Source organism: Eptesicus fuscus, chromosome 10 (assembly GCF_027574615.1).
Source record: "Eptesicus fuscus isolate TK198812 chromosome 10, DD_ASM_mEF_20220401, whole genome shotgun sequence".
Classification (NCBI taxonomy): Eukaryota; Metazoa; Chordata; class Mammalia; order Chiroptera; family Vespertilionidae; genus Eptesicus; species Eptesicus fuscus.
This window is the reverse complement of record NC_072482.1, coordinates 72,229,591-72,253,871: the sequence shown is the minus strand read 5'-3', so window position 1 is coordinate 72,253,871 and position 24,281 is coordinate 72,229,591. Positions and strand designations below refer to the sequence as shown.

Genomic DNA, 24,281 nt, shown 5'->3' with positions numbered 1-24,281 from the left:
GTTTCTCTCACATCAATGTTTCTTTGTCTTTCCCTCTCTCTAAAAATCAATGGAAAAATATCCTCGGGTGAGGATTAAAAAAAAAAAAAATGCAACCCCAGAGCAGTGTTTTTTCACACAACAGCTACTCCCACCCAGATTCTGATTCTTATTAAAGCAATACACTGCAATTAGCAGGAGTCTAAGGACAATGAAAAAATTGAGAAGCACTGGCCTAGGGAATATAAATCATCTCCAAGCAGCAGCAGCAGCAGCAGCAATTTTGCTCACTGATGTTCACTCTAATATCTGCTCTTTTAGAGGCTCCTCTGTTTACAGACCGGCTCTGAGCAAGATATGGAAAGAGTCCCTGTGGAAAATTAGATAAGCCCTTAAAAACTGACCGGCAAGACTTCTGGATGTTTCTCAGCTTCATCATCTTGTTCTTCATTTACATTTGATGCAGCAAATACTTCAAATTGGCTGAAATCTGCAAAATTTGGTTGCTCTGGTATCTGCTGAGGTGAGGTACTAGTGTGAGTTATCATGCCATCGGCATCCACTGGGCGATGCACTGTGGGACCAGGAGCCTGCACGATGGTTCAGAATAGAGGAACAAACAGTTCATTGGTGTACCAGTCACCAAGTGGCCTCTTTTCCTTTTAAAATATTATTAAAAAATGCTCTGTTATATTATCTGTAAATTCAGGGAGGTGACCTACAGGAACATTTAACTCTAAAAAACCCAGAAGAGAAATGCTAAGACACACACACACACACACACACACACACACACAAAGATACAAAACCCCAATAAAACAAATACCTTTACAAAATTCTTATTGCAAAAAAAGTGTATAAGGAGAGGGGAAAGTTAGGTTCTACTCTCTGATTCTCACTTGCATCTATTTTTTTCTTAATTGGGCTATTGTGCAATTGTTTGTTCTTCAAACAAGTTATTTTTATTAATGTTTCATTATGTTTATAAAAAGGTTATTTTTTAAAGTGTAGAAACCAGTGTGCTAATTATTCTTCCAACACTTCCGTGGGCTTCTCTTCAATTTATCCTCTACTCCTTTGCCGGACCAATCCTCCTACAATCTTCAATCAAAAATATTTTTTGAGTATCTACTTTTGGCCAAGCATTATGGTTATAACAGTGAACAAAACAAATAAGGTCCATGCCCAATAAAGCTGACAGTCTACTGCAGGATGAGACATAGGTTAACAAGGAATTAAAATAGAGTGTGAAAGTTTTATGACAAAGGAAGTACAGGACTCCATAAGAATATATCAGAAATCTCTTCCTTGCTTATCCGTTAAAAAGTTTCCATCTCCTCTAAAAAAAATTGTACCCTTCTTATAATGATATAGGAGATGCTCTGCCCCTTTCGGACCTCTTCAGTTTCCTTTCCCATCATTCCAGCTGTTCTAAACTAACTCATTTTTCCTTGAAGACTTACCCCACACTTGTATGACTTTGTGGATGCCATTCTGTCTGGTTGGAAAGCCTTCTCCCAAAGCAATACAACTTTATCTTTCAAGTCTCTACTAAAGTGTTACTTCCTTCACTTTACTTATATCTTTTCAATGTGATCCCTGACTTTACTAACTAGTAAAGATGTAGCAAGACATTTCATAAACACATCTACTGTTGCCCTTACAATTCTTTATAGTTGTCTTCCCCACTAGACCGGTTCTTGAATCAAGAGACCAACTCATTGGGTTTCACAGCTTAACCCCAGTAAGAATATTTTTGCTGGCACTTTAGATAAAATAAATACTGGAATATTCAAATTTCAGCATCTTTAATGATTAAGAAACCATCTTTTTAACTGCAAATACTCAACTTCATTTTAAGACTCTAACTCAAAAATATAAACCAAATTCATTCATGTAAAAGGTAGTCATAGTCAGTGACATAAACTAACAGCTATAATCCAGAATCTACCCTGGAACATAATAGTTTTGTGCATATCAAAACAATTTCAACCTGGCAGGCATGCAGAGGTCATCTGACACTTCCTTTACTGACGCAGTAACACATCCAGACCGACACAGTGAGGTCACTCTGAGTCACTGCTAGATCCAAGACACAGACGGACATCTCCTATCTCCCAATCCAGTTCTTTCAACTAAACTCTCCTTTGTCAAGACACTATCATTTGGTTTACTAGCAGCTTCTTTCAAAAAATAACTGAAATTATTATTGGAATTCTCTTTCAAAATAAGACTTATTTTCCCTGAATTAAATGCTCAGCAAGAATGAAAATTCGGTAATTCTGGATCTTCAAAACAATTCTAGAATAGAATCAAATACGTAACAGTTAATCGTGAGGAGTGTAATAACCGATGTTTAGTAATGAATATGTTGCAGAATACCTGTGAAGGCTGTGGTCTTGGAGGCACGGCAGGAGGATGGGCAACAACTCCAGCCTGTTGTTGTCCTGCATGAATATACAAGTCTTCTTTTTAGTAAATATATAATTACTTTGCTAGAACAGGTTGAATGAATATGATCAAATGATAAAGATTTCTAAAAGATTGCTTTGTTATGTATAGAAAGGCACAGATGTGATCTAATGGCCAAATCTCATGGTCTTTTCTCAGAATCCATTTCTCTTGTTCAATTGCACAGGGAACTCTTGACATGTTCCTCCTTGTTTCCCTAATGCTACACATTCTTGGTTTTCCTTCCTTATTCTGACTGATCTTTAGCTATCAAATATGAGGACTTCCAATTTTCTCTTTTAATTAATACTTCACTCTATTGTTTCTATGAAAATGATTATCAAATAATGCATTCATCTTTCTTAGCCCACAAATCCAGTGGCCTGTTGATTATTTCTTTTTCTTCATAATTCCAAACTCACAATGTCCAAATAGGACATCAGTACCCAGTGTCTTAACTTTTTATTTTGATCAACATAATAATGACTGATCATATAAAAATTAAAATATTGGAGTAAGCTGTGGGTTCTCTCTCTCTTTTGTTGTTAACTTAAGACCTATTAGCTTTTCCTTCTTGATATCACCATATCGTATTTTTACAATCTCTGTGGCATTTCTCAGGATCCCATCTTTATCACTTGAATTCAAACACAGTTTAGAAAGACATTAAGAAAAAAATTCCCTCTCTGATACTTTTTAAATCCAAATTTTTTCTTTGGGTAAATATAAAAACAGACATGTTGAGAAAACATGAGACATAGGTTAACAAGGAATTAAAATAGAGTGTTAATAGATAACACACAATAAATCCATTAAGATGTTGTGTGTCCTTAATGACTTTAATTTGATTCACGGCTCTCTAGCCCCTACCTGTGGTGACTGTAAAGGTCCGATTCATGTCCAAAGATGACGATCTAGAATGCGAGGGCTGTGGCCTTGGAGGGGGAGGTGGTGGTGCAGTGTTATCAGGGGATGTTCCTGAATGAGACCTGCAAAAAGTCACCACATTGCAGTTGGTCATGACTGATACTGGAGCTTTTTCTTTTTAAGCATTCAAACTTGGCTAAGCAGCAAAGGATATTTTCTCAAGTAGGTATACACATATTACAATGAGTAAAGCCAGTACTATTTATGATGTGCATTCCACAAGTGGTTATTTAATATGGCAAATAATTTTTTATAAAGTATAATTTTACATTTAACTATATTTCAAAAAAATTGAAAAGTTATTAACAAGAATTTAAGGTAGACTGCAAAACTAGTGTAATGTTTTCCCATTCAATTATAGATATTTGTTTAAAATATTTATTTAAAAAAAAACACAAAAACTCTAACCCTGACCAGTGTGGTTCAGGGTTCTGTGAATGCCATCCCATGCACAGAAAGGTAGCTGGTTAGATTCCTAGTCAGGGCATATACCTGGGTTGGGGGCTCGATCCCTGGTAAGGGGCATGCAGGAGGCAGCCAATCAATGTTTCTCTCTTATGATGTTTCTCTTTCTCTCCCTCCACTTCCTCTCTCTCTAAAAATCAATTAAAAAATCTTAAAAAAACAAACTCTACTTTCAGACATGGACAGTTTTTAGCTTCAAGTCTGGAGTTTGGCAAGTTGAGGTAGAATCTGGCTCACTATCTGCAGTTCCCATTCTGTGTTACCACAGGCCATGCCATTTTAGAGGTGGCTGTACTCATGCTCAACTCACCTGGAGATGCAGCACTTCTTTGCCACCAACTTTTTCTATATTCTGAAAAGAGTCTCATGGACTCTGGAAATCTAATCTTCACTTATAGGGATAAAAAGCAGAATAAAATCCAAGATGACTGAGAATTTTAAGAAACACAGGAAGAACTATGAAGAAGCAGCCTCTGGCTCTACGATCTTTGGTGATTCTATATTACTAGCCTCTCTCTACATCCTCTAGGCGTGTGGCAAAAGGATCCTTACCACACATAAGAAGTGAGAGGAGAAAGAGGCTTCTGTCCTGCACACAGTGTTCTATGGATGGTAAAGCCCTTGAAGACAAACCCTTTCCACCCTCACCTTTTTAGTTTATGCCTGAAAAGTTACATGTAACACAGATCTTCAGGGTAGACAGGTAGCTCAACACTGGGCTGGGATTCTGGATAGCATTTTAACCTTTTGCACTCGGATGTCGAGTGTGACTCGACACGGTTAGCATTAGAATAAAAAAATCGAGAAAAAAGCAAGCGAGTGCAAAGGGTTAAAACAGAATTCTTTGGGTACTTGCCATCTACACTTATAAAAGAGAAACATGCAAATTGACTGTACCTCCCACCGGCCAATCAGGAGTGAGTATGCAAATTAAACCAACAAAGATGGTGGGTTAATTTGCATATGCAGGCAAAACTGAAGACTGAAGATGACTGAGGACTAAAGACTGAAGAGGCTTGGCTTCTCCGCTGTGGCGGAGCAGAGAAGCCAAGCCTCGCTCTGGCTGGAGTGAAGGCCTGGGTCCCGGGTGCCGGAGGAAAACCGGTGCTGGCAGCTAGGGGAAGGAAGGCCCACTGCATGAATCTTTGTGCAATGGGCCTCTAGTAAGGCTATAAAAGGAAATGTGCACATTTATTACTTAAAGAGACTCAATTTACCTAAAAAAAGGACTGTATTAAATTGCTACTGTCAAGAAGTTATCAGTCCTTCTTAAACCTTCCACAGAATACCATGAGACAATAAGGGTTTCATCTGTTTTCTATTCAAGTTGGAAAAAAAATCAAAAGTACTTCCCTTTTACATAAATCAATAGATAACCTAACAGCCTTCAGAGAAGTGAAGAACTAAAGAATAGACAAAAATATGTAATTTATACTTGGTCCTATATAATTTTAAATATTAAAATGTAACAAGATATTTTAATATGCTTTTTTATTGACAGAAATACTGACCTTTGACGAGTTACATTGTTCCCGATCTGTTCTGGGTCTGAAGTAAAAGAGTCTGAACTACTGTAACCATCTGCTGATAAATGGAATATAGCCTACTTAATAATAATCATTTTTTCACTTTAACTCTATGTGCCCCAAACAAATATAACTGAATTATTGTTTCAAATCAATATTCAGACTGGCTAACAGGTTAACAGTTTATACCAGTTTTATTATAAAAAAATTAAATATATTTTGTATATTGTAAAAAATATATATATATAAATCAAATAAATAATTGTTTATACAACAAAATACTATGCATATAGTGTAAGTTAAAATCTAGAAAAGTTAACATTTAATACCATAAATATTCCAAATAAGTCACATAAAAGGGATCACAAACAGTACATACATTACAATTTCATTTTATATAAAAATATGGCATATGCACAGAATGGTGATTAAGCTGGACAATGAATGCTAATCATGGTCATTTGTGAAACAGTGAGATTATAAACATTTTTATTTTTATTACACTTCTATAGTAAGTGTGAATTACTTTTGTAATAAAAATTTTTAAAGAACAAATTAGAAGTATTTTAAATAAAGAAAACATTTAAAAATTGTTAATGAGAAAAATTAAAAATTTCACAAGAAAATAAAATGTGCTTAGGCAATAATAAAATTTATGAAATTAGCTAGAGGCTCCTAATTTTTTTCCTGAGGAAATATCATTTTCAACTTCTTCAAAGTCCTATGAAGGAGTAGAGAATCCAGAAGTAGACTGACACTTATGACATAATAAAGGAATTTTAAAATAGTAACTCTAGGAACAATATAAAGGAAAACTACCTATTCACTTTCAAGAATTATAACTTAAAGGGACTGGTTGTTTGGACATATTTCAAAATGTATCCCTTTTTCTTGTCAAATCACTGAATTATTTAATTGGTAAAAGAATAAGGCTAACATATTTCTATTTGGATGTTCTAATGGGTATTTCAAACTTAAGATGTCTAAAACTGAACTCCTATTCTTCCCCCACAAACCTACTCCTATCACAGTCATCCTCAATTCCCAGTTGCCCAGGCCAAAAATCCCATGAGCCACCCCGAGTCCTCTCTCACACATCCTATATCATATAGATAAGCAAATCCTGTGGTCTTATCCTACAAAATACAGCCAGAACTCGACCATTTCTCAGCATTTCTACTGCCACCACCATAGACCAAGCCATCATCTTCACTTGTCTGCATTATTATACTAGTAACTATCTCCTAAATAGTCTCTCCCTGTTTTGGCTCTTGCCTTTTGGCCCGTTACCAGTATAGCAGCCAGAGTAATCCTGTTAAAGAAGGAAGGTCAGACCATGTCACTTCTCCATTCAGAACCCTCTAACGGCTTTTCATCTCACTCAGTAAGAGACCGTCTTAACCTGCTACCTCTACCTGCTAAATTTGCTAAGTAGTTCTATTCTAGGTGTTTGTTTGCTGTTCCCAGCAAAAGTATGGCATGTTTCCTAAATCAGGGCCTCACATTTGCTACTTCTGTGCCTTAAATGCCTTTGCTTCAGAAATTCACCCAGCCAAATCCCTCCACTCCTTCAAGTTTTAACTCAAATGTCATCTTTTGGTAAGGCCTTCTTTAACCAGCTAATTGAACATGTCACTCCCTTTCCCCTTTCCCAACTTAATTTTTACCCAGGGTGTTAATCACCTCCTAGAACATGAGTTATTTTTTCCCCCTTTTCATCTCATCTCCCCTACAAAATATAAGCTCCATAAAGGCACAGATTTTTGTTTGTTTATTTTACTGCTGAATCCCACTGTCTAGAACAGAGCCTGGCACATAGTATTCAATCAACACTGGCTGAATGACTGAATATACACACTATTTCTTGTGAGAGAAGAAAGGACCTAGTGGGAAAGAGTCAATGGACTAAATCTGGCTAATTGAGAGGAATGGCAAACAGGAGGCCTGTCCTGAAGCAGGTTCAGGTGGCAATGGGGACCCATTTACTCATACAGCGGGTAGGGTGTTTCAAAGGGTTGACTATTCTCTACTTTATTCAGTGAAGATAATATTAAATGGCTATGCATTTGTAACATTCAGTCTCTAAATGCAGACTTAATAAACTTCTAGTGGAAGATGTAGTGGTATCTTTCACTTACCTACAGTATTTCCAGAAGCAAATTTCACTGATGAATTTATCTTATTTTCTTCTGAAAGGTCAGATGTTTTCACAAGTAATGGGCTAGTGGGATTAGTATGATCTAGTAGAAAAGAAAATTAGTAAGTAAAAATATAAGATATAGGCATTTGAATTAATAAATTCATAAAGCTCAGAGTATATGAGACTTCATTTAGATATTCCAAAGAAGTAGCCAATAAATCCATGGAAAATAATACAAAATAATGTTTTTAATAAAAACAAATATAAACCTATTTATATAGAATTTTGTTTTCTGCCATATAGAAGACATTTTACAATAAAAAAGTCAATTTGCATGTTAATATTTTGTTAATTTTATCCCTTTAGATAAGCAATTATTTAAACAAAACATCACACAAAGGGTTATAAATAAGTAATTTATGATGTTGACTAATATAGGAAATAAATTTATCTTTGAGAAACTCTAATTATAAAACATTTAATCTAAAATGAGGAGAAAATTGCCCTGACTGGGTGGCTCAGTTGATTGGAGTGTCCTCCTGTATACCATAAAGTTGTGGATTTGACTTCTAGTCAGGACACATAGCCAGGTTGTGGGTTCAATCCCCAGTCGGAGCTTATACGAGAAGCAACTGATAGATGTTTCTCTCTCACATCGATGTTTCTCTCCCTCTCAAAAAATAAAAAAAATGAATAAATATACTCTTGGGTGAGGATAAAAAAAACTAAAATGAAGAGAAAATTCAAGAACTTAAGCAAAAGAATTTCAAAGCCAAAACTCACTATAACATATGCCTCTTCAGTTACAATTTTATCATCCTTTAAATGTAAATTCACCAAAATGGTCATAAAAACACAGAATATCAGAAAATTCCTATTTTCAATGTCCTTATTTAAGTTTTATAATTTAAATTCAATAATTTCCTTTTAAAAACTGTAAAATAAGTTAAAATATACATACAAGCACACACTTATATGTATAACTGTAGAAAGTACTATGTTAAAAAGATAAGCAATTATGAAAGAAATCTGAAGCCTGATAATTACTTCTGTATTTATGTAGTTGAAGCTAACATAAAATCCTACCCGCTAACATAATACAGACCAGCCACAGATTCCTTACCACTGCCAGTTCTTTTAAGTTCCATTTCCTGCATGTGGATTTTGCTTGGAGTCATACGAATGGGAACTGGATGAACAATAGCAGTATCCTAGGAACAAATGAGAGGAAATACAGAATTTGTATTAAAAATGCCAAACTGATGCCAAGAAATAATCAAAATTAACAGTATTTTAAAAACTGGTGGATAGACTCTCTCCTTCACACTAAAGCAAGCATGAAAATGAATTTTTAAATTAAAAGTTCTAGAATTATATGTAAAATAATAAAGTTTACAGTACATGCCTAATAATCTGATTTTTTGATAAAAAATACATTTTAACTTTTGAGTGATTAAAGATTTGAATAAAAACAATGACCTTATAAAAATATAGTTTAAGATAGTATTCAAAGGCAAAGTGTGAAATGATCTGATGAAATCATACAAATTTGAACCTCTCAGGTTAAAGTGAAACAAACTACTTCATTAGAATCCAAAATTAAGTAGTAGACCAAACTCTTTTTCAGGAAACTGCTCAAGAAAACTTGAAACTTTTCTTTTTCATCTATAAAACAGAGTTAAAGAGATGCCTGCTATATTATAACAGTAGGCACAATGCGTACTTTCACAGATTAGTTCTATAGAACTTTAAAATTTAGCCTAACATTTCCACCAAGGGATCCAGTTTTTAGGAGGGATAAGTAAGGCTCCTACTCTAAGATTCTAATATTTTCTTAAACCATTCAAGATTATAACACATCTGATATTCCTAAACTTCATGAGTGGCAAGTCTAGTTAGAAGGGTAAAGAAACTGATAGAAGAGACTTTTCAGAGTGAAAGAGTAAGGCCAGGAAGAGAAGATGAAGACAGATGGTAGCCTCTCTGAAAGGAAAGGAAGAGAAAGGTACACCTGGGTACACAGGTAAGCCTGATGGTGGGAGCTGCCACACCAGTGGAAGAACCGGAATAGGATCAAGCATTTGGCTTAATAATTACAGACCAGATGGAAAACTGGGAAGAAGGCTCAGCTCCTTGTATGAGGAGTCAGTTCGCATTTTGTGTGTGCTGCTGCTAAGGACTGAATATTAGATCCTTAAATTTTGAATATCTAGTTGAGTTAAGTTTATAATTTAGTGTAAAGGATAATGATCTTTCAGTTTAAATACAACACTATTTTGGTGACAGTACTAACACCAAGCCTCTGCTAGAGAAAGTTCCAGTATACCATTTCTTGTTTGCAGCTGTTTGGCTTATTCTTATAATCTCTAAATTCAAACAATTTATAACAAACAAATTCTTTATTGCAATTATACTGATAAATCCATTCATAGCAAATTCCTGCCTCTACATCAGTGAAATGCTGGAGAGAGTTCATGTATTATCCAATCAAAATGAACTAACATTTCCCCTACAACTCTACAATCCTATATAATAAAGAGGTAATATGCAAATTGACCATCACTCCATCACACAAGATGGCCACCCCCATGTGGTCAAAGATGGCCACCCCCATGTGGACACAAGATGGCTGCCACAAGATGACCAAGAGGGGAGGGCAGTTGTGGGCGACCAGGCCAGCAGGGGAGGGCAGTTGGGAGGGACCAGGCCTGCAGGGGAGGGCAGTTGGGGGTGACCAGGCCTGCAGGGGAGGACAGTTGGGGGGGGACCAGGTCTGCAGAGGAGGGCAGTTGGGGGCGACCAGGCCTGCAGGGGAGGACAGTTAGGGGTGACCAGGCAGGCAGGCAGGCGAGTGGTTGGGAGCCAGCAGTCCTGGATTGTGAGGATCCCAGATTGCAGAGGGTGCAAGCTGGGCTGAGGGACACACACACCCCCCGTGCACGAATTTTGTGTACCGGGTCTCTAGTTACAATTATAAAGGGAAACATTACAAATGGATAGAAGTTTAGATTTCTCACATAATAATGAGTCACTCACAGGAAAATATTTATAACAATACACTTAAGATGTTGTTATGGTTATAAAAAACATGGCTTTAGAAATAAATACTATTTTCTTAACTTACAATTTTAATAGCAGAAATAGCTGCTATGAAAATCAGAATTTAATATAATAAGGCAAGATTAAAGGAGAAAGAAATGATAGTTTGTGACACAATAAGTTCTTATTGCAAACCCCCCAAAACTAGGAAAAAACAAGAAAGGAAAATTTATTAGATGCTTTAAACTCATAGTATTTATCTAATATATATTCTATGTGTATGTTTATAAAATCAAATTTATAAAGCTTATAATAACTGGAAATATTAATTAGTCTTTTCATATATTTCCAGTACAACAAATGGAAGTACATTAATGACTACAAGAAAAGAAAATTTTGAGTGTCCTATTTATTATCCAAATAGCTTAAGTTTCTGTACCAGGAAAGCATTTTGTATAGCATACTTCAGCCATACACTGACTGGTTGCTAAGAGCCTGCAATAGCTTTAGTCCAGTGGGTCTTAGCTACTAGCAGGACAAGGTAATTCCTTGAAAACAGGAGACCATACATCAGAGGCTTCATTTATGACTATGATGTTACAAATGACTCAGAGCATGATAGAAGGCTCTGATTTTAGGCATTTGAACATCCTAGAAGAAGAACTATGAATGCCTACTAGCCTCTGAGTCCTGAGTTACAAGATGTCAAAGTAACACTTTTTCTGCTCCAAACTAGCATCCCCAAATGTAAAAATAGAGAAAAAAAGTGTAAGACTGACTGGCAGGTTCCCCCCACTTTCTTCTCCCTATTCAAATCACCCAAAGCCTTTAGGAAACCCACTTGTAATTACTCATGGCACATTTGCATCATCTATTTGGGTATTTGATTTTATACAATTCAGCATTTTATTGAATATTATATTAATGCTCACATAATCTATATTTTCTACTTGATTTAAATCCTATTATCCTGTCTATCTGAATCCAGTCCTGCCTACTTTCTGTTTCTTAGTTCAGGTGCTCATCGTCTCTCTCTTGATCCCATCAATCCTTCATATTATAGCTCTTCCTTGACCCCATTTTATCATGGTACTTCTTTTTTAAAAAAATATATTTTTTATTGATTTCAGAGAGGAAGGGAGAGGGAGAGAGAGATAGGAACATCAATGATGAGAGAGAATCATTGGCTGCCTCCTGCATGCCTCCTACTGGGGATCGAGCCGGAAACCCAGGCATGTGCCCTTGACCAGAATCAAACCCAGGACCCATCAGTCCCCAGGCTGATGCTCCATCCACTAAGTCAAACCAGCTAGGGCTCATGGTACTCTTGTTAGCCAACAGTGTATATGAGATTTAGTTCAGATCCTTGGTCTAACATACAAAGATCTTCCCAGTCCCCATCATTCCCCCATATACATGTCTACCCTATACTCTCATAACTACACTGAATTAATCCTGTTCATGATATCCGCTCTGCTTGGAATGCTCTTGTCCAAATCTGGCAATTCATAGTTCCATTCAAAACTCAGCATAAAAGCTCCTTTATGGAAACCTTTTGGGGTAAGTTGGCCCATGATTCTCTGCCCAGAGTTTTGTTCATAGCCATGGATGATAATTATCACAATCAGATGAATTGCAATCATCTTACCTAATAGACAAACATGTAAATTGACCGTACCTCCGCTACGCCATCAGCCAATCAAGAGTGATATGCAAATTAACCCAACAAATATGGGGGTTAATTTGCATACAAGATACTGAGTGATGGGGGCGGGATGCTTGCATCGTTACCATGGCGATGATGCAGGCATTCTGCCCCACCCCCCCCCCCCCCCCCGGTCTCTCAGGGCCTCTGGGCAGCGTGGGAAGGCAGGGCTGGAGCGGAAAGAGGTGGCTCTGGGGCCTGAGATGAAAGGGGCTGGGCTGGAGTGGAAAGGCAGTGCTGGCAGCCAAGGAAAGGAAAGCCCATTCTAGCACGAATCTTCATGCATCGGGCTTCTAGTCAAGCTTATAATAATTGAACTGTGGTGTGGTCTACTTAAGACTGGAATTTTGTTCTTGACATTTTTGTATTCCTAGAAAATATCACAGGCACCTAGAAAGGAGCTCCATCAAACCAGGTGAATTGGCTGGGCATAATCAGTGATCAAACTCACTTCCCTTGTGTACTCTAAATTACTCAGAAGCTCTATAGCATTCAAGATCAGGTATATCATGGAGAAGACTAGTGCACGACACTTCTCATCAGCCTAGAATTTCCTTGCAGAAGCAGATTCTACCTGAGTCTATTAACTGATAAGAAGTTCAACAAAAGTAATCAAGTTTCTGGAAATGAAATGTCAGAAACTCAATTTCATCACTATTCCGGGAGCCTAATAATTAACCACTGCAGTTTGCATGTGAGGTCAGTGCACTGTCTCTAAGTGCTACAGAGCAGTTTGGAGCTCTTCATAGACTTTCACTTTATTGAGCAAATGGATAATTATTAAATTTTAGCTTTTAAAAAATATTCCATTAAATATTTCCAATACTGTAATGTATGTCAAATTCACATTATAACTGTGATGGGTTTTTTTTCTCCTAAGTGATTCTGTTCTAATCTGAATGGACCTTATTTACTTAAAATCCTTTACATAAACCTTGCAAAGGATCATTTGGGATTGTAGTTATTATCAGTGCATGTATAGGAAATATGTCAGTAAGTATTAAATGAGGGTTAAGAAATTCAGATCTTCACTGAGAACAGTATATTCTCCTAATTCGAAATTTAAAGAGAAATTCCCAGTTGGGGAGCAAAGTTCAGATTTAAGTTTGCCACCATAAAAGAAAAAGGATGTTTCTAGGTACCAGATTATAAATACTTAAGACTGGCAACTCTATCAAATTCAGAAGCCTAAATTGGAGTTTAAAAATATCAATTAATAATTTTTAATTTTTCTAGAGCCTCCAGCCACACTAGAGATAACAAAAGAAAGTACTGAGCCATATTAAACCCTAGAGCAAGAATTCACAAATTTGGATATTATTTCCAATAGGTTACAAGAACATCACTGTTATTAAGCCAAATATTTCCCTGCATTTCTTGTAAGTCGTGAGTTAATTTATTTTGCCCTGAAATTCTATGGTTTTATATGTAATGTTCTTTCCTGGCCCGACAAATAATCATAATACCATGAATAATTATTTCCATGGTCTCTTAAGGGTTAGAGACTAGAGAGTTTCTTTATTGCTACGGCAAACCTTCGTTCCCAAAAAAGTACTTTTATGAAATACCTTAAATAAACTAACTTGATGGTGTAAGTAGGAGATAAGAATAATATGGAGAAATTTTCTTTTAGCTTACAGCACCTGTCACTTCCCAAGAGACCTTAATAATAAACAGCAAAAATTGTGTTTCCTTTTTATCTCTCCTTCACTTTTCAGAGACTAAAATAAAAAATTAATAAATGCCTTCAAAGTAGCAAGAGAAGCAAAAGGCACAGATGATCTACATATTAATGGACTCTTATTAATAAATTATAAAACACTTCCATACATTATCTATTTGAATTCAATTTAACAACATCCTCTGTATTTCAAATAGATACAAAGTCTTTAAAATTATAAAACACACCAAAGATTCATTAAACTGTTGATGTACTATTATCTTTAAATACCACTTCTCCCAAATACACATTAAATAACAAGACCATTTTTACATTTAATTCATGAATGCTGGCTGTCTTTGATCAAACATCTAAAAAGAATGCCTTCTCCGTATCTTTCCACTGAGCTCATTTTCTAATCCTACCTTTACACTCTTCTTCCCTTCCTACTTATTTCCTCTTTTCTTTTTGAAAAGTGGTTATTAGCATGTCCTTCTTTTTAAAAGAAAAAAGAAAAAGCAGGAGTGAACAGTGAGAAGAATGATTAGCAACTAAGGTTTTGAAATGTTCAAATAACTTGAGGGACAGGTGGGTCATATATGAAATTAAATCTAAGGTAATATAATTTATTTTTGAAATCATGATGTGAACTTTGTAGCATTTTCCAGAGCAACACAGTAACCACAGGAAGACAAGACAGGCTCAATGGGAATCTTTGACTAACAACTCTGTTGTTTCGCTGAACTTGATTCTCTTGTAACAGAACTCAACATACTATTTAAGTCAAAGCCATACCATCTGGACTATTAAAATAAAAGATGACATTGCATATTTACATATGTAGTACATATTACATGATATGTAAGCATACAAATAAAACAGTATTTACTAAGTGTAACTACACTAAAATAAACAGTATGTTTAATAGAACATACACTCAATTAGCAAATGAAAACAAGTCAACTAAATCAATTGTCACAAAATGCTTCTTTAGACACATGTACCAGATTTTTAAAACATAGTTTAACCAAAATAACTAGAAAATACAAACAATGGTAAAAAAAAAAATGTTCTTTCCACCATTAGGCACACAAAAATTGAAAAGCTTGCTACCATTTCCCTCTAAGCACTCCACTGAAACATGCATATCTGCTAAAAACCATAATGAATGGAAATTTGGGTTAATAAAATTAATTTCAAACAAGCAAGCTAAGTGATTGACTTACAGGATCAGCTGGTGCAATGTTAGAATCAAATTGGGTCAGAGTTTGTGAGCTTGAAGAGCGTTCACTAAATGTCTCCCACTGCTGAACAGACAGAGGAGAGACAAGTCAGCATGATGAGAAAGATGGAGTAAAAAGATCACTGGAGAAGATTTAGCAAAGTCATTCAGAGGTTGCACTGCAAGTTGTGTTTCATAGGCCTGACAAAATTCCGTAATTTCCATTTTTGCATAAACATTTTATACTCATCTATGCTGGGTCATCTTGTAATGTAAGGTGAGCACCTTCACAATCAAATGTATAGTAACAATTTATTGCAATCTCTATGAAGAGATTCAAAGCCTTATAGAATTCAACCTCAAAAGAGACACAGGAACAAACAGAGTCTAAGTGGTATAAATGGCAACAAGGTAAAAATGTAAAGGGGTTTGTCTTGACTAGAGAAATAATGTCAAATCCTCCTTTTAAAATTTAAATGCTAATGCACTGATTTGGTGATGTTAGTGAATCTTGACTACCAAACTTTTGGTCAAAACAAAGCAAGTCAGTGTCACTTGCCAGTGCCACCCCTGAAAGATGATTTTGTTATGTACGTGCACATATTTTGTACATATGTATATTTAATAAAATATAATTGAGATAAAGTGCAAAGAATTCTGGAATTATAATATATGTTTGAGGTTTTGTCAATCTGTAGCAAGTCAACCCCTGAAATCAGCACTATGAACAGGACCATGCCAGATCGAAAGACAGAGCTGCCAATCAGGCACCGCCCGCCCCCCTCCCCGCCCCCATGCTAGAAAAATCAGAGTGCGGCCACAATGAGAGCAAATCAAGCATCTGGGTATGTGTTATATATAGAGGATGTATTTTGATATGAAATACTACTCTTCTAAAAGAGGCACACAAATATCATACCTCTTAAAATAGGTGGAGTGATAAGCCAATAATAATTATAGTAAATTCCATTTGTTTTAAAGATCTTGGTAATAAAATAGTATAGAATTTTTATATCAAAATTGCATTAAAATTTGATTCTTAAGAATTACCAGTTGTATTCTGAAGAGGGAAAAACATCTACACATATACAATATACACAAACGAATGTTTACACACAGACACACCTATCCCATTAACCAAAATCCTCTTTTTGTAATTCAGCATGGAAAAGTATACATTTTTATGCTTCAAAGTTCGACTTATTTAAAATAGTGATATTCCATTTGAGAAGACTTGTAGAAATAAAATATTAGCAAATTAATACATTGATGAAAATTATCGACAAAAATGGCTAATACAATCATTCAACAACTCTGCCTACAAATTTTAAAATCATGAAAATTAAGACATATTGATGTATTCAAAGTGATTCTTGAATAACAAAAATTCATTCTTATCATGGGACATCACTTCAAGGAAGTGATTTACCATTATTTGTTGTTATAGTTTTTTCAATAATTATTGTTGCATGTGTACAGAGGAATTTTTAAAACCCTAATGATCTAAATGTGGAGAAAAGTTTAGATGTAGATTTTTGCCAAAAAAGAAGGCATTTATTTACCTATTTGGTTGTATGAAGTTTTACTTGGTTTCACAAGACTGTATGCAAGCTCCCTGGAGAGCAGAGAGACACTTTTATCTTCATAACTTTAGTATAATGGTTAGGAGCACAGCTATGGATCCAGACTACTGGAATCCTAGTCATACTGTACAACCTTAGGCAAGTTATTTAACCTCTCTGTAACTCAGTTTCACCATCTGTAACGTGAGATTAATAATACTATAAGATTGTTATGAGGAAGTAGAGTTCCTATATGTAAAAAGCTTTTGAAAAGAATTGGCACATCCCAACTGCTCAACACATATTAAGGCTTATTATTAGTGCTGTTGTTGTTGTTAGTAGTGTTATTCCTTGCAATGACTCATCCATTTTTAGATGCCAAATAATTACCTGTTGAGAGGATCATTAGTGCTTTGTGGTAGATATTTATTAAAATGTCTCAAAATCAATGTTAGTTTTATTAACATTTTGATTTTCCATAGAGTTGAAAAGAAAAATAACATGACATTCATAACCGAATTATTACTGAATACTACAAAATGAAACTTGCTCTAAAAAGTACAACTGCTTAAATCAGAATATGGAAGGGACTTCTATTCCTAGTCTTTAATGATCACACACAATTTTATTTAGAATGAATATGGGCTTTAGAATTGAGTATCAATGGAAAAACTACTCTTAATCTGATATTGCTTTTTAAAAAATGAGCAAGTGGTTTCAAGAGTAATGACCCCACTCTTTATAAAGCCTATTTACTAGTGAATTATTTCAAGGCTTAATTCTTCCCTCTAGAAAAACTTATATACATGACTTCACATCTGACGGTATGACAAGTGCTCTGTGTCAGGTACAGTATCTGTGATTATGTCATAAAGCAGCAGCAAGTACTTTAACCCTACCCGTTACTTCTGTTTTTCAACTCTCCAAAATTAATGAGTGTCTCTTTAATTCAGTATTTTATTACTGGCTTTAAAAGATATGAAAATTCCAGAAGTTTAGAAATTTTCCTGAAAGTCAACAAACTTTTAAATTTGTAAGCACTACCTAAAAGTGATATATATATATATAAATAAATAAAATTTAAGGCAAAAAAAGTTACTTGTTCACAAAGAAAACTGCTCTAACAGGCTAGAACAGCTATTTTTTAGCTGATGTTCTACAGAGCACTAAGGTTTAACACAGGGGCCTCCGGCCTACTTCTCTTATTCTAATCAGAGTGGCCCAACTTTTATAGTTTTATATAATGGAGTTCCCAAGTAATGAGGAGCAGAGGGAGTGCATTTGTCTGAAATTCTGTTTTACATGTTATCCTTGGTCTTATATATAATATCATTTAACCACTGCATTTAATAGGGTTTAATTCCATACTGTATTAAATAAAACTAAATTATTATCAATAGCCTGGGTTGAAGAAAATACTTTTTTCATGTAGAAGGCAGGATTAGTGACTTCTCATATCACTTCCAGTACTAAGATTCCAAATATATTATCACATACCTTGTTTACAGGAATGAGAAGCAATGTGCCATGGTGGGTGTGGTAGTTGGCTACATGTCAAAGGACTTGTGTTCAAATCTAAGCTCTTGTTCCTCAATGGCTATGAGTTATCTTGGCCAAGACATTCACCTTTTGACTATAACCTGCATGTTCCTGCCCCGTCTAACTCACAGGGTTTTAACAGGAATGAGTGGTGGAAACCAAATGACAGTATATATATGAAAAAGTACTTTGAAAACCTCAGAGTCACATAATTACAAACACTTACCATAGCCCTACTTTATATGTTCTCTTAACTATGCATACATGCTGAAAGAGCTAGATGCTGAAATTACTGTTTGGAACGTCTTACCTTAACAAAGTTAATGTTAATGAAAGGAAAGGGAAGCTTTGCTAACCTCACTGCTCTGATTCATCTCTGGCCAAGTCTGGTTTAGCGACGGCATTGATGGTGACTTGCTTGGAGGTGCTTCTGCAGGCGAGCCTGAATAACCTACCTCACCTGTCTGATCCCCAACATCTGCAATTGAAAAACAGAAATTCTCCATAAGTAATATATTTTAGTTTAGGGATATTACTTATAAAAAAACCCTGAAGACTTTGACAAGTAGTAATTTATAATCTGAATTTCCTTTCCTCATGTTCCTAAAATAAACATTTTTATATTAAATGTCAACTGTAATTTAAAAATAAACATTTTAACAATCAGACAATTAGGCAGTACTTATTTTTGCTACTTATTGTCTACCCAAAACCAAAGCTTTCCATGAAAATAAATTCTAGTTAGGAATAGAAAAAAGAGTGTTATGCATATTAACACGTCTAGCACAGATGTTTTGCATCATTTTCTGATAATAGGGCTGAATTTGTAGCAGTTCCCAAAGTGTATTTTATGGAATAATTAATGTGAGGTACTTTAAAAAATTAGGTTCAAGAAATTTTTTCTATTCAAATTTGGGAATACTGTAACTCGCTGTTGGAGCAACTCCATGAACATTTGTATATCAAAGACTTGTAATGTCTCAGAGCAAATTAACTATTTAAATCTTTTACCCCAAATAAAATCCCTCAATATTCTCTTGGAATATACTTTGGGAAATGCTAATTTACACTAAGTCACTCACATTTTCTCTGCAAGTCTCCTCTGTTACCAAAAAAGCAGCATATATTTGCAGGGCAGAGAGTAAAAGGAGAGGAAGAGTCCCAGGCATGAGTGAAAAGCAGTCCATAAGCCCACACCAAAGAAAGTTTTATCATTAGGCCACTGGCACTTAACCTTCATTGAGAAAGCTACAAATCCACGACACCATTGCAAAGTAGTTTTTAAAGTGTTATGTGGTAGAACATTCTGCTTGTGAGTAGTTAAGCCCTAATTTAAAATATCACTTAAATTTCAATTTGAGAACAGAAGGAATTTCAATGGTAACTTAATTCTCATTCCAATCTTCCCAAGTTTTACATATCTTTGAATACCAGTCTGAAAATCAAATAATTGCCAAATTAATGGGGAGTACCTAATCTATTTAGAACCTGTATCAAAACATTATTCCAGCATCTGTATCTCACTGCTTGACCATGGGCAAGCTGAATAAAATAGCACCTGAGTTTCTCCATCATAAAGACATTTGCCATTAAATGTTAGCACTGTATTTCAAATTCCCAAATAAAGTCATACAATAACTTAGCAATGTATAGGTTTTAACCTTTCAATTTATTCAAAAGTAAATCCTTCACATTTTAGTGCCTAACACAGAACCTAATACATACTATGTACACAAATCTTTATTGAATGAGTTGCTTTTTGTGTTCTTCTTCATTAAATTCACTCTCCTTTACTGTTATTTTCCCAGAACCAAAGCTAACTACCAGTATTTTGAAAAAGTACTCAATTTCTCTTTGCCCTTTGTTACAACTACTATCTCAAAATACTTCTGCTTTTTTGTAGTTATATCACACTGCAAGTTCGAATTTGCAGTCTAGCAGCAGATTTTGATAAATTTTTGTTTTGTAAGATCGGAAATTGTTGCTATTTCTTTCTTAATGCTATCCCTTTCTTGATAAAGATGTCGGAGTAGTATAGAAACAATAAGAGGCAGATAGGCTTCCGATAATGTTCTATGAAGACCTCTTAAATCAAAGCTCTTAGAGAAAAACTAATGAAATATTATTTATAATGAATAGTAGCAGCAAATTCCTCATGGGAATAGCTTGTGGTTTTAGTGTGAACAAAAATTATGGATTTTTTTCCCTATGATAACCAAGAGAAAGAAAGTTAAGGAAAGGATATAATGGCTATAAATCTGAGTTTAATGAAACTGAAACTCTGTTAGGAGGAAGGTGAACGGATAAGTGTCTTTAAGAGATCCAGCAAAGCAGGTGTCGAAGAAAAATAAATAGAATTAAAACAGTATTAACTATAAGGTAATTAATTTTCAAAAGAACCTATCTACAGTCAGACTATATTACTTCAGTTTCAAATATCATCTAGGGTAAAGCTGGGGCCCTGGCCTGGCTTTCTCATGTCAGTCTTCTACTAGCAAATTTAGATCCAGACTGTACCCTACCCCCACCTCAGGGCAGTTATAATTTGGGATAGATTCTGGGAACCTCTGTGATTCACTGATACAAAGTTGTAGTGGATGTAGCCTCTTGAAGGATACTATTCACTCAAATAATTATACTTGATAAGTATTCCAACATAGTCATTTTCCTAGAGTAGCAGTTCTCACACTGTGGACCATGGACTCCAGGGAATCCCCATGACTCTTATAGGGCATCTGAAAAGTCAAAAAGATTTTTGTAATCATCATATTATTATTTTTCTCCTGTGTTGGCATTTGAAATGATGGTGCAAAAGCAATGGTGGGTAAAACTGCTGGCTTATCAATAAGAAACAAGGCAGTAGCACCCAAATAATACAGGGGTGGGCAAAATAGGTTTACAGTTGTGAGGACACGAAACAGAGTTTATCCTTGTATTTTTATTAATTATTGTATTTTTCCCCATAGGAATAATTGTAAACCAAATTTTGCCCCATCCTGTACTAGTCATTGTCTTCTTCACCCGCACACATTCCAGTTTAAATAAACAGGCATGGCAATGTCACTGAAGAATGTTCACAATTAAGCGGTAAGAATAATTTTTATTAAATCTCAGCCCTGAATACACATATTTTTAATAGTCTTTGTAGGAAAAAGGGGAAATATATATTTGCAATTCTATATAATGGAGTCCCAAAGTAATGGAGAGGCGCAATATATATTGCACTTTTGTTCTTTATCAGAGCACAGGGATGATCATCTCCAGGAAGTGTTCTTGTGTGATTCAGCTCTGAGCTGAACAGGCCACTTTTTTCATGGAAGGAGGAGAGGGAGTGCATTTTTCTTTAAAGAACAGCTGACAAACGAATTATTCAGACTTTTATGCATTTTCTCAAAAATGAGTTAAGTGAGCCTGTCACTTCAGGAAAACAACTGTCTTCAGTATTGTTACTAATGACAAACTTTGTGCTTTCAAGAGAAAATTAGAATTTTGGAAAACGTGTATCCATATTTGTATAACTCAATGAACCAATATTTTACAAATAATCAATTATGTTATAAAATCATGCATGGGCAAAATATTAATCCAAAGCATAATATTCAAAGTGCAAAACAGATCTATGGAATTTAATGTAACAGTACAAATAATTCATTAATATGGTTTCAGCTTTCACATCGCAATTAACCTTTAAGAAATTACCATTTGTTGACATTTGGTGTGGTACCAAAGAATATCCATAATTATCTAAAAACAGTCCTTCCTTTCACTATGCCAGACAAGATTTTCTTCATGTATTTGGGATTGGAAACGTTTTTCTACCAAGCGCCAGATAGTACATATGTTAGGCTTTGCAGGCTATATGGTCTCTAGTGCAACTATTCAATTTTGCTGTTGCAGTGCAAAAGCAGCCATGATAATCAGTAAAAAATGAGCTTGGCTTTATTTTATTAATAGACAATGAAATTTGAATTTCATATAATTTTACAAATTTGAATTTCATGTGTCATGAAATATTGTTCTCTTTATTCTCCAATGATTAAAAAGAAAAAGACTAACAACCACTTTTTGTTGTGGGCTATAGAAAAACAGTCAGCTGACCGGATTTGGCACTCAGTGCTTAGTCTGCAGACACCTGATACCTCAAACAAAATAATATCTAACCGCCTGAACGCAGAAGCAAATATGAAAATCCAGCTGTCTTCTACTAAAATAGATATTAAACAGATTTACAAAATGTAAAACAATACCACCCTTTTCATAATTTTTTATTTTATTTTGGGGAATATAGTTATTTTCCTAAAAATATGTATGCTAATATTTAGGGAGTTTATAATTGTAATTTTTAAAAAGCTGTAAAAATTTTTAAAATTTATTATTTTTAATTTCTAATAGGGCAACTATTGATAGATCTAAGTCATATAAACAGAAGTTTTTTTGGGTCCACAATAATTTTTAAGAATGTAAAGGGGTTCTAAGACTAAAATGTTATAAAAAAAAATTTAGTCTGTTTTCGAAAACCCCCAAATTATTTCTGGATGGATTAGCAGAATTACACATTGTTTCTTTCCTATTTCATATATAGAACAACAAATGGCAGTAGAAAAAGAGCAAATTACCTACCTATGTTCTAGAAACTAACAGTCATGAGCATGAAGTCTGTAAATAAGCTTATCTCCTTCTACCAACCTGGCTCCCTACGAATACTCCAACAAAGAGCTTCAGGCCCGCCCACAAAAGTTAATCTGTAGAACGTATCCTCACGGAGGCAGGGGTGTAGTTTTACTCTTACCTGATGCAGTGTTCCAACCTAGCCTCCTGCTGGAACACTGTGTCAACCCTGCCTCCCTCCTGAGGGTTCTGCTCTGCCCCTGACATCATCAGAGCATCAGGGCTGAAAAAGAAGAGCATGAGCCTAAATTATTTGTTAAAGCCAACCCCAAAAGGGCTTTATGCAAAAAGTATTTCCATGTATAAGAGTGTGCCCGGAAGACACAACATTGTGTGATCATATTGACTGACATACTGTCAGGCTACATTTAAAAGTCAGCAACAAGTGCAAATTAAATGAGTGCAAACCATATTTTCTGTATTGCACTAGAAAATAAAAATGCTCTCAGTAGTTTCATCCTTCTATCCTCCAAAGATTCTGAAAAGTCTGCAGATTCAATTCAGTGCAGTGTACCTGCCAAACCACCTTTCTCAAAGACCTTCAGTTTTTACCTAGGCTTATCACCTACTCATCCTGAACTTCTGTTATTTTCTTAGTATTATATTCAACATACTAAAAAAATTGTTACTCCCAAAAGTCTTATGGTTTTAAACTTATTTTGTTTTCAAGTAGCAAAGCTTGTTGGAAGAATTCTTCAATCACAAAGATTCAAGGTTCCAATTTCATTTAATAGCTTCCTCAAAGCAAAAGTAAACTATAGCTTTTATTTATTTGAAATGTCAGTATTATTCTTATGAGAAAAAATATTTAAAAGATACAAAGGTTTTGATAAATTTTAAGTCTTCAAGAAAAACTAGAAATTGAACCTTTTTCATTCATTCTTAAAAGACAGGGAAAGAAATTAAAGACAATTTCAGATATGCTTTGTTTTAAAAATTATATACATCAAAAACTATATTCTATTTCCAAAATAATTCCATTTCTCTCAACATGCCATAAAATGGAACTTATTCAGTAGGCCGACCTTAAGAATGTCTATATAGAAGTCTATAGGTTTTAAATTAAAATCGAAGATTCCAAAAAAAGGAAGTAAAATGTGTCCAACAAAGTTTGAAATGAAGCAAAGCAATCACCCAAAATATGAATTAAATTGTACTGACTGCCTTTTTTGGCAGTACTGATCAACATTTTAGAGAAACTACTATTTGATTCAGCTATTCTACTTCAAAGAACATTACCTACAGATATATATGAGTTTCCCATTACCCAGGACAACTAAAAATGGAAAAAGCCCATTTAAAGTTAGTCAACTTATAATAAGGACTATAATTTCATAAAGTGAAAAAGAAATTTGATGGGTGTTTTGTTTTCAAAATGTACACAGAAAATTGTAAAAA

General features: G+C 34.9%; 1 protein-coding gene across 4 annotated transcripts in view; it reads right to left on the bottom strand.

The window, feature by feature from the left end:
• The window catches only part of REPS1 (RALBP1 associated Eps domain containing 1), a 76,729-nt gene that overhangs the window by 8,205 nt on the left and 44,243 nt on the right, over window positions 1-24,281 (bottom strand). The window contains exons 9-16 of one of the 4 annotated variants that reach the window (XM_008161917.3): window positions 18,572-18,693; window positions 15,119-15,199; window positions 8,612-8,699; window positions 7,487-7,588; window positions 5,334-5,406; window positions 3,301-3,419; window positions 2,362-2,426; window positions 384-569 (exon numbers count right to left, since the gene is read on the bottom strand). In XM_008161917.3, coding sequence (XP_008160139.2) covers window positions 384-569; window positions 2,362-2,426; window positions 3,301-3,419; window positions 5,334-5,406; window positions 7,487-7,588; window positions 8,612-8,699; window positions 15,119-15,199; window positions 18,572-18,693 — 836 coding nt within the window. The remainder of the gene's footprint in view (window positions 1-383; window positions 570-2,361; window positions 2,427-3,300; window positions 3,420-5,333; window positions 5,407-7,486; window positions 7,589-8,611; window positions 8,700-15,118; window positions 15,200-18,571; window positions 18,694-24,281) is intronic. The other 3 variants (XM_008161923.3, XM_008161932.3, XM_028141290.2) reach the window with 3 other exon arrangements.